Source organism: Scomber scombrus, chromosome 8 (genome assembly GCF_963691925.1).
Source record: "Scomber scombrus chromosome 8, fScoSco1.1, whole genome shotgun sequence".
In the NCBI taxonomy this organism is placed as follows: Eukaryota; Metazoa; Chordata; class Actinopteri; order Scombriformes; family Scombridae; genus Scomber; species Scomber scombrus.
This window is the reverse complement of record NC_084977.1, coordinates 31,919,871-31,933,270: the sequence shown is the minus strand read 5'-3', so window position 1 is coordinate 31,933,270 and position 13,400 is coordinate 31,919,871. Positions and strand designations below refer to the sequence as shown.

Below are 13,400 nucleotides of genomic sequence, written 5' to 3'. Positions count from 1 at the left end.
AATTTAATGTCTGAGTCTTGGCGAAAAAAAAAAAAAAAAAAAACTAGACTCAAATTTCACTTACTTGCTTTTTCCAGAACTTTCAACCACATCTCAGGATCTGCTGGAAGGATTCACATCAAACATCTTCAACTGTTTCACATTCTTTAACTCTGCTCCTTCTTTTTGTTTGTTTATTTTTACAATTATTAGTATTTTTATCATTATTATTATTAGTAGTAGTAGTAGTATAAGTAGTATTGTTATTATTAGTAGTAATTTGGGTAAATTGGGTGTAGCCTCCCTTTAATTTATCTTTACAAAACAAACTGACTCATGTTTATAATGTGGGTCAGAGCAACATGTTGAGTCTTTTATTAATAATCTATAAAAAAAAAAAAATACAGGACACAAACCACAAGAATAGTTTAGTTATTTTCAGAAAAATTATACATTTAGTAGATTTTCAGCTGTGATTTTTTAAGTAAAACAAAGCCAGCTGAGGCCTATTTGTAAAGCACCTTTCAACAACACAGCACAAATATAAAGAGGATAAAATAAAAATAATAAAAAAATAACTTGAATAAAAATTAAAGCACAGTGCAAGATATGAATAATAACTTAAATGATGCTTTTTGTGGCTTTAAGCAGCTGATTTATTAACTTAAACTCCATTAAAATGTTGTTTTTTTCTGCACAAAAAGGAGGAAACATTTCTGCATGTGCTCGCCTTAAGAATGTCAGGATTTGTGACGTCACAACTAGCCTGCAGCCAATCAGGATCCAGCATGCAGCTTGATGTGGAAGCTTGAACACTGAGGAAATAAATTGATTTATTTAGGAGGGAAAAACCACATTTGACACAGTTTACTATTCAAATTAAGAGTATTTTATATATTGAATTGTATCTTTAGAGTTGCATACATCTTTAAGTTTATTATAAAAGGTTAATTTAGGTTTTAAATGTCATGCACGTGTTTGTGTGTTGAGCTCAGCCTCATGCAGACTGACTGACTGGCTGGTTAGGGTTGACTGAACTGGTGGCCGACCGCAGGACAGTCAGAGTGGGTTTATTATCAGTGTGCAGAGCCAGTGATAACACACACACACACACACACACACACACACACACACACACACACACACACACACACACACACACACACACACACACACACACACACACACACGGGGGCATGATGTTGAGGTTTTGCCAGCCCATGAGGAACAAAAACAGGCCAAAAAAACCAAGAAACCAGGGTGTTGACGGTGCTGATGGTGATGTTTCTGCAGGAGGGAGGAGGAGAGGAAGAGGAGGAAGAGGAGGAGGGTGGGGTGGGGTGGGGGGGGGGGGGGGGGTGCAGCTCGTGGTGGGGGCCTGTGAAACGTCAGACACAGCATAAAGGCATTGCCACGTAATTACGGGGCTCCTATTAAGAGAGTGTGTCCGCCCTCAACAGCGCAGCGCAGCGCAGAGAAGAGAAGGGGCCGCAAAGTTTCATTTAGTGAGAGAGAAGAAGAGAGAGAAAGAGAGAGAGAGAGAGAGAGAGAGAGAGAGAGAGAGAGAGAGAGAGAGAGAGAGAGAGAGAGAGAGAGAGAGAGAGAGAGAGAGAGAGAGAGAGAGCATCTGGTCGTCATCAGCAGCAGCAGCTCTTCCTGCTCAGATGTGACTCAACCAGAGTGGGAAGAGAGCTCTCCTTCTCCTCCTTCTCCTCCTTCTTCTTCTTCTTCTTCTTCTTAGAGGACTTCTTCTCCTTGAAATAGCGTCTTTGATTTGAGAGTCGCAGCAGGACAAACTGAGGCTGATACTTTTTTTTGTTTTTTTTTCTTCTACTTGTTTTGCTATTGCCGCTGGATGGATTGTGTGGACGAGTTTTAACGGAGGGGAAAAAGAAAAAAAGAAAAAAGAAAAAAAAGCGAGGAGAAAACTTCAGTGAGAGTTTTTTGTGTTTGAGCTCCTTCGCGGCTCATCTGGATGTGAACAGATCCGCTTTCTGCTCGGAGCAGCCGAGTTGGTTCTCTGGCTGGTTTCTGGAGACGCTGCATGCACGGATCTACTTCTCCTTTATCTCCTTTTTTCTCATTATTAGCTCCGTTTTCTCCCCCTTTCCTTCCTCCTCTTCCTCCTCGTCCCCAGCTGTTGTTCTCCCCTCTTTTATTTGCGTCATGACTTCTAGCTATGCACATGTAATGGACAGGCAAGCTACGATATCAAACCGGCTGGAGAGTCCGATCACTTCTAACCTGGACAACCTGCAAGCCAAAAAGAACTTCTCAGTGAGCCACCTGTTGGATCTGGAAGAGGCCGGGGAAATGGTGGGAACCCAGGCCGACGAGAGTGTCGGGGAGGCGGGGAGGAGTATGCTGGAGTCCCCGGGGCTGACCAGCGGGAGCGACACAACCCAGCAGGAGAGTAAGTGTGAAAAAGCAAGAAAGGGAGAAAAAGCAGGCTGGGACTAAACACCAAAGAGATCACACAAACAAACTTTTCCTCTTCTTTTTCTCTTTCTTTTTATTTCATTTTTAAAATTCCTCCCTGATGTGATTTAGCGCAGATGTGGAGACAAACAGAGAGAAAGCGTAAAACCTCTCTCTCTCTCTCTCTCCGCATGTTATCAGATGTGATCACCGGGATAATAACTACAAAGCTTCACACTAACATAGTGGTAATGACAAGCTGAAAGGTAAACTCATTTGTTTTCATTATAATCTGGCGCGTGTCTGCGTGCAGAGCGCATGAATGGAGCTGTGCAGAAAAGAAAAGCAGCAGCAGCAGCAGCGCATGGAAGGAATCCTTTAGTGAGTTTTGGCAATGCATCATCCCTGACTGCACTGCACTGCTACACCCCCCCCCCCCCCTCCTCCTCCACTCTGAACGGCCATTAATTTACCATTAACACTTTGATGTCAGTGAGGTATGGTGATGTTGGTGGACATGGTCAGTGGAGGAAGCTCATAAATCTTCCCTTCATGACTGTTGACCTAAACGAGGCCACATCTTGCAGATTTTGGATGTTTTTTATTTAACAGAAGGAAGATTTTTTTAAAAAAAAGTATGTTAAAAATATGTAGGGTAAGTCACGTGATGAGCATGCCACGTGTATGATAAGTTTTTTGGGAGTGTTTATTATTTAAATCGTGTTAAAAGTCAAAGCAGGCTGCAGCGATCCAGGATTCACCGGGTGTGCGTAAAAATGAAGGCCGGGTTTGGTGACCTGAGAGGCGGATACATGCTGGCTGAGCTCCCGCTGAATGATCCAACTTTTAAAAAAAAAATTATCTTCACTTTTAAATCCAACTTTTTTTTATTTTTATATAAAATTAGCCACAAATAGCAGATTCAAACCCCCAAAAACTACAACCTCAGCTACCCCCCCCCCTCTCCTCCTCCCTAGTGAAACACGGCTCTCGCCCTCTTCAGTGCACCGTTGAGAGAGTAAATAAACGCTCCCTCCTCCTCCTCCTCCTCCTCCTCCTCCTCCTCTTCTTCTCCTCCTCAAAGGCCCATTCGCACAAGTTGACAGAAACATTAGAGGCTTTAATGAGTGTTATTGTTATTTTTTTATTTAAAAGAAAAAATAAGGGGGTAAAAAATGGGGAGCTGCAGGGGGAGTGTGTGTGAGAAATATGCAGCAGGAAGTGTTCGGGGTCACGTCGGTAATTCACGGTTATTTTCGGCCTGTCAAACACTTTCAGAGCACCAGAGCCTAATCATTTGTCATAATTACCGCGTGCCAACAATTAAGGAATCAAATAACATCATCTCATCAGATCTTATTTGTGTGTGTGTGTGTGTGTGCGCGCGCGTGTGTATGTGAGAGAGAGAGAGGCAGAGACCCAGCAGGAGGGATTAATCAGCGCGCGCGTTTAGAAAACAAACGCAGCTTTTGATGATTGAAACATTTGCGGAGTTATTCTGGGTTTTTTTTATTGCGTAATGTTGAGGAAAGCGTTCATTACGGGGTTATTACCAGATTTACGCAACAATCACACGTCACGAAAAAAACGTGCTTCCCTAAACATGAAAATGACTCCTTTCTCTCTCAGTACATTTTTAATTTTAATCTATTTATATTATAACTCTTAACTTCAGCTGCTATTTAAATATAAAATAACATAAAGCTTGCGCGAGCGTTGACAGTCATGCTGCAGTGAGTTTGGCACGAGCGCTAATTGACTTTCACTGATAGCTGCTAATGAGATCAGTCTATAATCGCACGTGCTGACCACACTTAGAGCTGCGCGAGGATGATGATGATGATGATGGTGATGATGATGGTGATGCTGTTGACGGGAATGTTTTCTTTTAAATATCAGCCTGCAGTTTTAATTAAAGGCTTTCCCGGGAAAAAAAAGGCCGAAACCGCCGCGCAGTTACCGCACGAGACGAGTGATGAGAAAAAAAACCCGAGTTATGATTTTTATTTATTTTATTTTGTTTATTTTACGCATTTAAATAAATAGATTAATCTAATTTGATCTGTTTTTAAAATCTAACTATATATATATAAAAAGATATGTCTGCTGTGCTGCTTTAAATGTATTTTTGTATAATTATAAATGCAAAAAACCCCAAAATATTTTTATTTAATCTAAATAAAATATTATAATTAAATATAGTTTTTTATAATGTATCATAAGATGTAATTAACACACATTAAACCGCTTTTTATGCACTTTTCAGAAAGACAAAAACTTAAAAAATCAGCATCTTAAATTGTTAAAATATGTTTAATCCTGTTTATTATTATACTTTAATATTTATAGTTTATTCAGATTAACAGTACAAACTGATTTTTTAATCTTTTTATGAACTTTATTTAACACAAAACAGCCAAAATCAAGTTAGACAAAAAAATATGAATAAAAAAAGTTGAATAAAGTAGAAAAATACACTCATCTACTGGCTTTTTTGTTTTTAAAGGTATAAAATAATTATAATAAAACAGCTTTAAATCAGTTTATAAGGCTTGAAATGAAGATTTGTGATTGTTTAACATTTAATTTATATAGAAATGTTTTTAAATAACAATAAAAACTAAATAAATAACATCGTACTTATTGACTTTAACCAGCAGCTCATTAAGAGGGAGGGAAAAAAAAAAAAAAAAAGAAAAAAGGGGGAAAATTGAGAGTCAGTCAGTCAGTGTGTGTGTTGAGTAATAAAACACACTGACATCATTCTGTGCGTCTGGTTTTTCTTCTTCTGTGGTCGCAAAAAACGTCACGAATCTGAATTCACTTCATTTAAAAAGTTTCAGTCTGAGGAGAAACTCTGCTGCTGCATCTTCTCTCCTCCATCGCTTCCTTCTCTCCTTCCTTCCTTCCCTCCTTCCTTCCTTTTAACTTAAACTTTGCACCAAATTATGCACCAACACACCCAGGAGTGAAACCTCGGAGCTGCTGCTGATTTATGACAAACGTCTCCGTCACACTGAGATGGAAACAAGAGTCAGAAAAAGAGACTTCAGGCGGTAAATAAAGTGTTTTAGCAGCTCGACGTCTCGTCATAAAGCAGCAGAAACGTCGTAGATGTTTCACCGGCCTGCGTTAAAAAACTACAGTCTGTTACTGAGGGGGAAGAAAGTGAGATTTGAAGCTTTTTAAGAGCATTTAAAAGGGAAGATATGAGCTAATTTGTGCAGATTTAATCCAGTTTTTACATGAAAGCTGCAGATTATTTTATATTATGATAAATAAAAGACTTTTGCTTAATCTGACAGTCAGATTTCCATGAAAAAAGTAAAATAATGCTCATTAAATATCGTTTTTAAATGTTAAATCGGTTTATCTGCTTCACTAAATTCCACTTTCTGACTTTTTCTCATCTTTAAAGTCAGATTTTATTTATATTATGATGAATACAAGACAAAAAAATACACATTTAAACAGATTTTGCATGAAAAAAGTAAAATAATGTTCATTAAATATCGTTTTTAGAGGTTAAATCTGTTTATCTGCTTCATTAAATTCCATTTTCTGACTTTTTCTTGTCTTTAAAGTCAGATTTTATTTATATTATGATGAATAAAAGACAAGAAAATACAAATTTAAACACTTTTGCTTAATCTGACAGACACATTTGATGGATTTTGCATGAAAAAAGTAAAATAATGCTCATTAAATACAGTTTTTAAAGGTTAAATCGGTTCATCTGCTTCACTAAATTCCACTTTATGACTTTTTCTCATCTTTAAAGTCTGATTTTATTCATATTATGATGAATACAAGACAAGAAAATACAAATTTAAACAGATTTTGTGGATTTTGCATGAAAAAAAGTAAAATAAAGCTCATTAAATATCGTTTTTAAAGGTTAAATCGGTTCATCTGCTTCACTAAATTCCACTTTCTGCCTTTTTTCTCCTCTTTAAAGTCTGATTTTATTTATATTTTCACTTTTAATCTAAACACACGTACCTGTAAAGGAGCTTTAAAAAAAAAGAAAGGAACTTTACTCTAATAAAAAAGCCCAACTGGTCTTTTTGCTGTGAGATATTGGACAGTTTTACTTCTTCCAGATGAAAGAGAAGAAGCTCTTTGTGTTATTAAACTCTCAGCTTGCAGAGTGACGAGCCGCCGCCGCCGTCGTCTCACTTTAATGAAAAAAGGTCAAAGGCCAAAAAGATTTAGACATTTTTTACCTGAAATGACCTGAAGAAAAAAAAAACACCTTTAATTATTAATAATAAAACTTATAAGTATATAATAAGACTAGAATGAGAATAATAAGACTTTAAACTGAGCAGAATTTAATCTTCTTATATTAAAAAGTCAAATATTCAAACTTCTGCTATTAAAGGGGTTTTGGTTGCTATGGTTACTGATTGGAATGTTGCAGATATTTGACTCATTAAGGATTATTAAGCTCTGTGGATGCTTTAAATGTCATATTAATGAGATTTAAATCAGCTGTAAATGATGTTTAAACTTTATTTTAGTGGTTCGGAGACTGAAAACAGGTCGCGGGTTAAAATGTGAGGCGTCACGATGATTAAATTCATGTTAAAATGAAGAAAATGTTGCTTTTTATATCAGATTATCGTCACTTTTTCTTATTTTTTTTATAATTTTGGCTGTTTTGGTTGTGAAATTTTGATATTTTTATACAGATTTTTTAAGGTTGAGCTGCTGATATTTGACTCATTACAGATTATAAGCTTTGCGGATGCTTTCAATTTCACTTTAATTATATTTAAATGAGCTGTAAATGGTGGATTTGTTCCTAAACTGTTGATCGGAGCCTGAAAAAAGGGTCGTGAGTTAAAATCTGAGGCGTCATGATGATTAAAATCATGTTAAAATGAAGAAAATGTTCCTTTTTATATCAAATTATCTTCATTTTCCTCTGATTTTACTCAAATTTGGGCTTTTTTTGTGATTTAATGAACATATTTAATATATTTATACAGATTATTTTGGGATGAGCTGCTGATATTTGACTCATTAAGGATTTAAATGATGTTTAAACTTTATTTTAGTGGTTCGGAGCCTGAAAAACGGCTCGCGAGTTAAAATCTGAGGCGTCATGATGATTAAAATCATGTTAAAATGAAGAAAATGTTGCTTTTTATATCAAATTATATCAAATTATCTTCATTTTTACTCTAATTTTACTCATATTTTGGCTTTTTTGTTGTGAAATGATGTTATAGATGGTGTGTGTGGGTTTCCTCTAATTAGAAAACATGGTGATAAGAAAACAAACAAACGTGTGTGTGTGTGTGTGTGTGTGTGTGTGTGTGTAATAACTCTTCATCGTTAGCAGTTGACTCACATTCGGGTCTCGGGCCGCTCGCACGTCATCGTCTCTCATTTCCTGTCCGGCTCTCTCTGCTGTTTGCTCTCCAATAGAAAAATACACACACACACACACACACACACACACACACACACACACACACACAAACACACACACACACACACACACAGAAAAATTCTTTAAAAATTACGAAACACAAACTCAAAAAAAGTTATAATTTGTCTTTAAGAGCAAAAATAAAACAACAGAATCTGATTTAAAGTGTTTTATCTGATTATAAAACTCCTAAATTATCACTTTTAATCTTTATTTGTTCTTATTTTTATATCTTTATCTCTTTTTTAAGGAAGTCTGTGAGATGCTCGATGTTTCTGTCAAAGTCTTAAAGTCAAAAATTAAATTTTATGTTCATATTTAAATATTAAAAGTGAAGCTGGAAGCATTAAAAACATTAATTATAAAGTAAAAAACAGGATTAATCTCATAATACAGATTATTTATATCAGCTGAGTGTTTAAGGAGGAATTTAAAACTATAGATTATTAAATAATGGCACTAAATTATAAATATCTGTTCAATAATTTACCTTTTTTATCCTAATAATACCTTAATTTTTTTCATTTTATGCAGTTATTCTATATTTTAGTGTGTTTATAGATGAATTATTATAAATATTTAACTTTTTATCACTACGGTTGAACAAACTCTTCATTTAAATCTATTAAAAGTTGTTTTTTTATAGTAAATTAAACACATTTCAGGCTCTTTTAAGGCGGTATTTTAGGGTTAAAAACACAAGACGGGTTTCATCTGAAATTATGAAAATATAAAAGAAATAAAATAATACAGCGATAGATACAGAGGACACAGCTGCTGGATCATATTTAATATATTTAAATATTTACAGTCAATTTTTATAAGAAGATAAAATGTAAATAATCAATATTTTCTGCTTTCTTCCTTTTAAGAAACGTCAACATTTAATCTCCAGTTTCTTAAAGTTTATGGATGAAACAGTTATAGAATAATAGAGATAATAATCAACATTGGATGAACTATAAAGGACAATAATAGATAATTTAAATAAATATTAGTTGCAGCTTTATTGGTCGTAGAAATCAGAATAAACTAACAGATTAAATTTAGATAATCCATCTTAATTTTCTGTCATTTTGGACGTTTTTGTTGTTAAATAATGAACATATTTCATATTTTTGTGATATTTATACAGATTTTTTAAGGTTGAGCTTCTCATATTTGACTCATTACAGATTATAAACTCTGTGGATACTTTCAATTTCACTTTAATTATATTTAAATGAGCTTTAAATGGTGGATTTATTGCTAAACTGTTGATCGGAGCCCCAAAAAAAGGGTCTCGAGTTAAAATCTGAGGCGTCATGATGATTAAAATCATATAAGAATAAAGAAAATGTTCCTTTTTATATCAGATTATCTTCATTTTCCTCTGATTTTACTCCAATGTTGGCTTTTTTTGTGATTTAATGAACATATTTTATATATTTATATAGATTCTGTTGGGATGAGCTGCTGATATTTGACTCATTAAGGATTTAAATGATGTTTAAACTTTATTTTAGTGGTTCGGAGCCAGAAAAACGGGTCTGGAGTTAAAATCAGAGGCGTCATGATGATTAAAATCATGTTAAAAAGAAGAAAATGTTCCTTTTTATATCAAATTATATCAAATTATCTTAATTTTTACTCAGATTTTACTCATATTTTGTCTTTTTTTGTGATTTTATGAATAGACGTTACATACAAGATTAAATGTTTAAAGCTGAAATACTCCAGTAGTGTGTGTGTGTGTGTGTGTGTGTGTGCGTGTGTGTGTGTGTGTGTGTGTTATCAGGCAGCAACATCAGGCCGAATGTAAAAGAAAGTGTGACTGTGGTTTTGCTGTGAAGCCACAAGTCTCGAGCAGCTGGAAGCTTTTCTGCAGGAAATCATCAGTTTGAGTGTGTGTGTGTGTGTGTGTGTGTGTGTGTGTGTGTGTGTGTGTGTGTGTGTGTGTGTGTGTGTGTGTGTGTGTGTGTGTGTGTGTGTGTGTTTACCTGCAGAGACGGCTGATGTGTGTATTTTTGCATATATATATATATTTGTCTCCTTTTCACTATAATGGAGGTAAATGGATTTAAAACATTCAGTGGAAAGATGTTGTTGAATTTTTATAATGTCATATTTTTTAAAACTCCTTCACGTTGTTATATTTTGCAAGTTTTTATTATTTTCTCACCATCTGCTGCTCTGACTGTAATTATGTCACTTTGCAGATTATTTTTGGGGCATTTTCCTTTAATTGATTGACAGGAAATATGCTTTTTAGGAGGCGAGCAGCTGATTTTACATCTTCTATGAATCCAGATGATTTTTTTTAAGCCCTGAGAGAAAAAACCTCAAAGTGTTCACTTCCAGCTGCAGCGTTGTCATCAGATTACCAGCCATCAGATTATTCACTTAAGCAATAAATAAACATAAAGCGGTGCAGATGTAGATGTAGCAGCAGGAGCAGCAGCAGTAACAGCAGCAGTAACAGTAACAGCAGCAGTAACAGCAGCAGCAGCAGCAGCAGCAGTAACAGTAACAGCAGCAGCAGTAACAGTAACAGCAGCAGTAACAGTAACAGCAGCAGCAGCAGTAACAGTAACAGCAGCAGCAGCAGCAGTAACAGCAGCAGCAGTAACAGTAACAGCAGTAACAGTAACAGCAGCAGTAACAGCAGCAGCAGCAGCAGCAGTAACAGCAGCAGCAGCAGCAGTAGTAACAGCAGCAGTAACAGTAACAGTAACAGTAACAGCAGCAGTAACAGTAACAGCAGTAACAGTAACAGCAGCAGTAACAGCAGCAGCAGCAGCAGCAGTAACAGCAGCAGCAGCAGCAGTAGTAACAGCAGCAGTAACAGCAGCAGTAACAGCAGCAGTAACAGTAACAGTAACAGTAACAGCAGCAGCAGCAGCAGTAGTAACAGCAGCAGTAACAGCAGCAGCAACAGCAGCAGTAACAGTAACAGCAGCAGTAACAGTAACAGCAGTAACAGTAACAGCAGTAACAGCAGCAGTAACAGCAGCAGTAACAGCAGCAGTAACAGCAGCAGTAACAGTAACAGCAGCAGTAACAGTAACAGTAACAGTAACAGTAACAGTAACAGCAGCAGTAACAGTAACAGCAGCAGTAACAGTAACAGTAACAGTAACAGTAACAGTAACAGTAACAGCAGCAGTAACAGTAACAGCAGCAGTAACAGTAACAGTAACAGTAACAGTAACAGTAACAGTAACAGTAACAGCAGCAGTAACAGTAACAGCAGCAGTAACAGTAACAGTAACAGTAACAGTAACAGCAACAGTAACAGTAACAGTAACAGTAACAGTAACAGCAGCAGTAACAGCAGCAGTAACAGCAGCAGTAACAGTAACAGCAGCAGTAACAGTAACAGTAACAGTAACAGTAACAGTAACAGTAACAGTAACAGTAACAGCAGCAGTAACAGTAACAGTAACAGTAACAGCAGCAGTAACAGTAACAGCAGCAGTAACAGCAGCAGTAACAGCAGCAGTAACAGCAGCAGTAACAGCAGCAGTAACAGTAACAGCAGCAGTAACAGTAACAGTAACAGCAGCAGCAGCAGTAACAGTAACAGCAGCAGTAACAGTAACAGCAGCAGTAACAGTAACAGTAACAGTAACAGCAGCAGTAACAGCAGTAACAGTAACAGTAACAGTAACAGTAACAGCAGCAGTAACAGTAACAGCAGCAGTAACAGCAGCAGTAACAGCAGCAGCAGCAGCAGTAGTAACAGCAGCAGTAACAGCAGCAGTAACAGCAGCAGTAACAGCAGCAGCAGCAGTAACAGTAACAGCAGCAGTAACAGTAACAGCAGCAGTAACAGTAACAGTAACAGTAACAGCAACAGTAACAGCAGCAGCAGTAACAGCAGCAGCAGCAGCAGTAACAGTAACAGTAACAGTAACAGTAACAGCAGCAGCAGTAACAGCAGCAGCAGCAGCAGTAACAGTAACAGTAACAGTAACAGCAGCAGTAACAGTAACAGTAACAGTAACAGTAACAGCAGCAGCAGCAGTAACAGCAGCAGCAGCAGCAGTAACAGCAGCAGCAGTAACAGTAACAGTAACAGTAACAGTAACAGTAACAGCAGCAGTAACAGCAGCAGTAACAGCAGCAGCAGCAGTAACAGTAACAGCAGCAGTAACAGTAACAGCAGCAGTAACAGTAACAGCAGCAGTAACAGTAACAGCAGCAGTAACAGTAACAGCAGCAGCAGCAGCAGTAACAGTAACAGTAACAGTAACAGTAACAGCAGCAGTAACAGCAGCAGTAACAGCAGCAGCAGCAGTAACAGTAACAGCAGCAGTAACAGTAACAGCAGCAGTAACAGTAACAGTAACAGTAACAGTAACAGCAGCAGTAACAGCAGCAGTAACAGCAGCAGTAACAGTAACAGCAGCAGTAACAGTAACAGTAACAGTAACAGTAACAGTAACAGTAACAGTAACAGTAACAGTAACAGTAACAGCAGCAGTAACAGTAACAGTAACAGTAACAGCAGCAGTAACAGTAACAGCAGCAGTAACAGTAACAGTAACAGCAGCAGTAACAGCAGCAGCAGCAGCAGCAGCAGCAGTAACAACAGCAGTAACAGTAACAGTAACAGCAGCAGCAGCAGTAACAGCAGCAGCAGCAGCAGTAACAACAGCAGCAGTAACAGTAACAGCAGTAACAGCAGCAGTAACAGTAACAGCAGCAGTAACAGTAACAGTAACAGCAGCAGTAACAGCAGCAGCAGCAGCAGTAACAGCAGCAGTAACAGCAGCAGTAACAGTAACAGTAACAGTAACAGCAGCAGTAACAGTAACAGCAGTAACAGCAGCAGTAACAGTAACAGCAGCAGTAACAGTAACAGTAACAGTAACAGCAGCAGTAACAGTAACAGTAACAGTAACAGTAACAGTAACAGCAGCAGTAACAGTAACAGCAGCAGCAGCAGTAACAGCAGCAGTAACAGCAGCAGTAACAGCAGCAGTAACAGTAACAGTAACAGCAGCAGTAACAGTAACAGTAACAGCAACAGTAACAGCAGCAGTAACAGTAACAGTAACAGTAACAGTAACAGCAGCAGTAACAGTAACAGCAGCAGTAACAGTAACAGTAACAGTAACGGTAACAGCAGCAGTAACAGTAACAGTAACAGTAACAGTAACAGTAACAGTAACAGCAGCAGTAACAGTAACAGTAACAGTAGCAGTAACAGTAACAGTAACAGCAGCAGTAACAGTAACAGCAACAGTAACAGTAACAGTAACAGCAGTAGTAACAGTAACAGTAGCAGTAACAGTAACAGTAACAGCAGCAGTAACAGTAACAGTAGCAGTAACAGTAACAGTAACAGCAGCAGTAACAGTAACAGCAGCAGTAACAGTAACAGTAACGGTAACAGCAGCAGTAACAGTAACAGTAACAGTAACAGTAACAGTAACAGCAGCAGTAACAGTAGCAGTAACAGTAACAGTAACAGTAACAGCAGCAGTAACAGTAACAGCAGCAGTAACAGTAACAGTAACAGTAACAGCAGCAGTAACAGTAACAGTAACAGCAGCAGTAACAGTAACAGTAACAGTAA

The 13,400-nt window shown here is 37.3% G+C and overlaps 1 protein-coding gene across 2 annotated transcripts in view; it reads left to right on the top strand.

Annotated features, from left to right (window-relative positions):
- The first annotated feature begins 2,145 nt into the window (after positions 1-2,145).
- prrx1b (paired related homeobox 1b) overlaps positions 2,146-13,400 on the top strand; it is a 27,831-nt gene continuing 16,576 nt past the window's right edge. For both annotated transcript variants that reach the window (XM_062424485.1, XM_062424484.1), the window contains exon 1: positions 2,146-2,392. In XM_062424485.1, coding sequence (XP_062280469.1) covers positions 2,146-2,392 — 247 coding nt within the window. The remainder of the gene's footprint in view (positions 2,393-13,400) is intronic.